General features: G+C 50.3%; 1 protein-coding gene across 2 annotated transcripts in view; it reads right to left on the bottom strand.

Annotated features, from left to right (window-relative positions):
• Positions 1–593: 593 nt before the first annotated feature.
• Positions 594–2805, bottom strand: part of MYO1E (myosin IE) — a 183312-nt gene continuing 181100 nt past the window's right edge. The window contains exon 27 of one of the 2 annotated variants that reach the window (XM_005861122.2): positions 594–948. In XM_005861122.2, the coding sequence (XP_005861184.1) occupies positions 681–948 (268 nt within the window). In that variant the 3' untranslated portion in view covers positions 594–680. The remainder of the gene's footprint in view (positions 949–2805) is intronic. The other variant, XM_005861123.2, reaches the window with a different exon arrangement.

Genomic DNA, 2805 nt, shown 5'->3' with positions numbered 1-2805 from the left:
AAACATTCAGCCACTTTTAAAATGGACGTTACAGGCTGCCTCCCTGGCTTCCATTCCATCACCTTCATTAGGGGGAGCCATGAAGTTTGGGTGGGAGAGACCTAGCTCCTGTTTCTAGTGCAGTCCCTGCATGTCTAACCCACTCGGGTAAGCCTTTGTCTGGCTTTGGAGGTTGGATCAGGGGTGAGCACATGACCAATTTGGTCCAATCCCAGTGAAACCGAGCACTATGTCCAATGGCCAAGAAAAGACGTCTTGGAGACAGAGCAGCTTTCAGATACGGTTTGGCCTGTTGGCCTGGCACTGAGGCAGCCATTCTGCTCCCAGGAGGAAAACCAGCCTGAGAAGGGAAGGGAGCAGCTGAAAGAAGATCTGAAAGCAGCATTAAAAAATGAATCTGGCCTGGCTGGCGTAGCTCAGTGATTGAGTGCCGGCTATGAACCAGGAGGTCACGGTTCAATCCCCAGTAGGGGCATATGCCCAGGTTTTGGGCTTGATCTCCAGTGCGGGGTATGCAGGAGGCAGCCAATCAATGATTCTATCTCATCATTGATGTTTTTATCTTTCTCTCTTTATTTTATATTCTTTCCTTCCTTCCTCTCTGAAATAAAAATTAAAAAATAGAATCTGGAGTCTTGATCAAACTGAGGCTGGAATGTGGCTACCTCTGCAAGTTCCAGTTAGAGGAGCCTACAAGTTCCCTTCAGGTTTAAACTAGTTTTAGAGCAGGGTGACTGCATGCTCTCTGGGAGGCTGTCCCAGCCAGCCATGCACTTACCTTCTTTGATAATGTCGATAATGTCATTGGCATTGAAGCTGAGTTCGTCTGTGTCCTGAGCGTCGTAGGCATACAGAGCCTTGCACTGTGGCACCTGAGGCTTGGGCTTGGGCTGGGGCTTGGGTCTGCCCCCTGCTGGATTGGGCTTGCTGGTCGTCTGTCTCCGGACCCTGTGGAGAGAGTGGAGGCAGGTGAGAGATGGTATTTGACAGGGGCAGCAGCAGTTCCATATAGTGGTCTAGACCCAGTGGTCACCAACCGGTGGTCCGCAGACCACTGGTGGTCCATGAGGTCCAAAAGGTTGGTGACCGCTGGTCTAGACCATGGGGCCAGCACTGGCCTGTTCAAGTTCAAATCCAGCTCCATCCTTAGAAGGATATGTCACCCCCTAAACTTTTTCTGATAATAAAACAGCCTCCCTGACAAGGTCATTGTAAAAGCATAGATAGCTCTAATAACCATTAGCTGCTGTTACCATGTCCCCCACTATATCTATATATCTATATCTATATATATATCTTTTCCGCAATATATCTTTTCCACAATATATCTTTTCCACAATAATAAAACAGTCACAAATCTACCCCCTCCCCAAGTTTGGACACAGAATTTTTGCGGGTACCATAGAAGCCTCTCTCTCCTCAGCTGCCATCCCTCCCAGAATGACCACCCTCCCACACTTTGTATTAATAGTTCTGGTTTCCTTTGTAGTTTTACAACACACGTCTCCCTAAACAACCCACGAAAGGAATCCCATTCTACTAGCACTTGCTCCATTTTTGGGATGTAGCCTGTTGATGTGCGGAATTTTAGTTCATTCATTCTCATTGCTTTATACCACTCCACCCCGTGCATATGTCCCCATTTCCTGACCCACTCATTGGGATGATTCCAGCTTTATCACAGAAATGCTGCAGGAAATGTGCTTGTGCAAGAGCTCACCCAGAGCCGCTTCTCACCTTAGCACTGCTGACATTTTGGGCCACTTGTCTTTGCTGTGGGGCTGTCCTCTGCACTGTAGGGTGTTTAGCAACATCACCGGCCTGTCCCATCTGGATGCCAGTGGCACCCGCCTCCCCTTGGTCAAGATCATCAAAAATATCTCCAGCACCAGAACCCTAATCCAACTTTCTGTGTATGAGTGTATGCTTCCAACACACTGCTGCCTCCAAGGGAGATCTTTAAACTTATACCTGAAACAACTATTAAGTATGTTCATGAAAGTATTTAGAGAGAAAGGAAAAGGAAATAGAAATATAGACCCTCCCCCCTGCCCCTTTACTTAAGGACAAACCAAAGGAAAGTTAAGCTCCCAATTTCCTCTAAGAGGGTTGGGCTGAACTCAACATAAGCAGGGCTGGGGCTGGCCTGTTATGCCTGCCGGGTCTGTGAGCACCTGCTCTCACCTGGGGGAGGGAGGAGGAAAAGGGAGGGTCTCTCCTTGGGCCTGAGTTTTGGAAGCAGAAAGCACACCCGGTTTGGAGCTGTGCTCTCAGGAGGCCAGAGCCCCAGTGTCCTCGCTGAGGTCCTGTGATGCCAGGTGCTCACTGGGTGCCACGAGTAAGTTGGATCATGAGGGGGTGCGTAGGGGGAGGGCACTGGATGTCAGCAGGGTGGTAGGGCTGTTCCCAGCAGGGGTGGGGTTCCTTCCTTTGTGGGAGGGAGCAACCCCAAGGTTACACAGGCTTCATTCAGCCTCCTCAGGTCAACCATGTCCCCACCTCCCACGCCAGCAAGCACTTTGATCACAGAGGAAAGGTGCCGGAGAGATCATTTGCATACATCATTTCCTCCCTGGTCCCCTGGCAATCCCCAGTCCCTGCTTGAGACGTGCTGGCTTCCCTGAGAGCTGGCCGGGCACAGAGGCCTTTAATTAAGAGACCTGTATATTAGGGATGTCAGCATTTGGTTAATAAGAGCCACTAGCCTGCATACCAGCAGTCAGCTGATTTCCCAGCAACAGGGAGTGGGGCGGAGGGCGGGGTGAGTGTCAGAACACCCTGTGAGGGAGGAGAGCTCCAGCCTGG

Source organism: Myotis brandtii, unplaced genomic scaffold, assembly GCF_000412655.1.
Source record: "Myotis brandtii unplaced genomic scaffold, ASM41265v1 scaffold144, whole genome shotgun sequence".
Taxonomy (NCBI): domain Eukaryota; kingdom Metazoa; phylum Chordata; class Mammalia; order Chiroptera; family Vespertilionidae; genus Myotis; species Myotis brandtii.
Note: the sequence above shows the minus strand (reverse complement) of the source record. Positions and strands in the feature narration are given on the sequence as shown.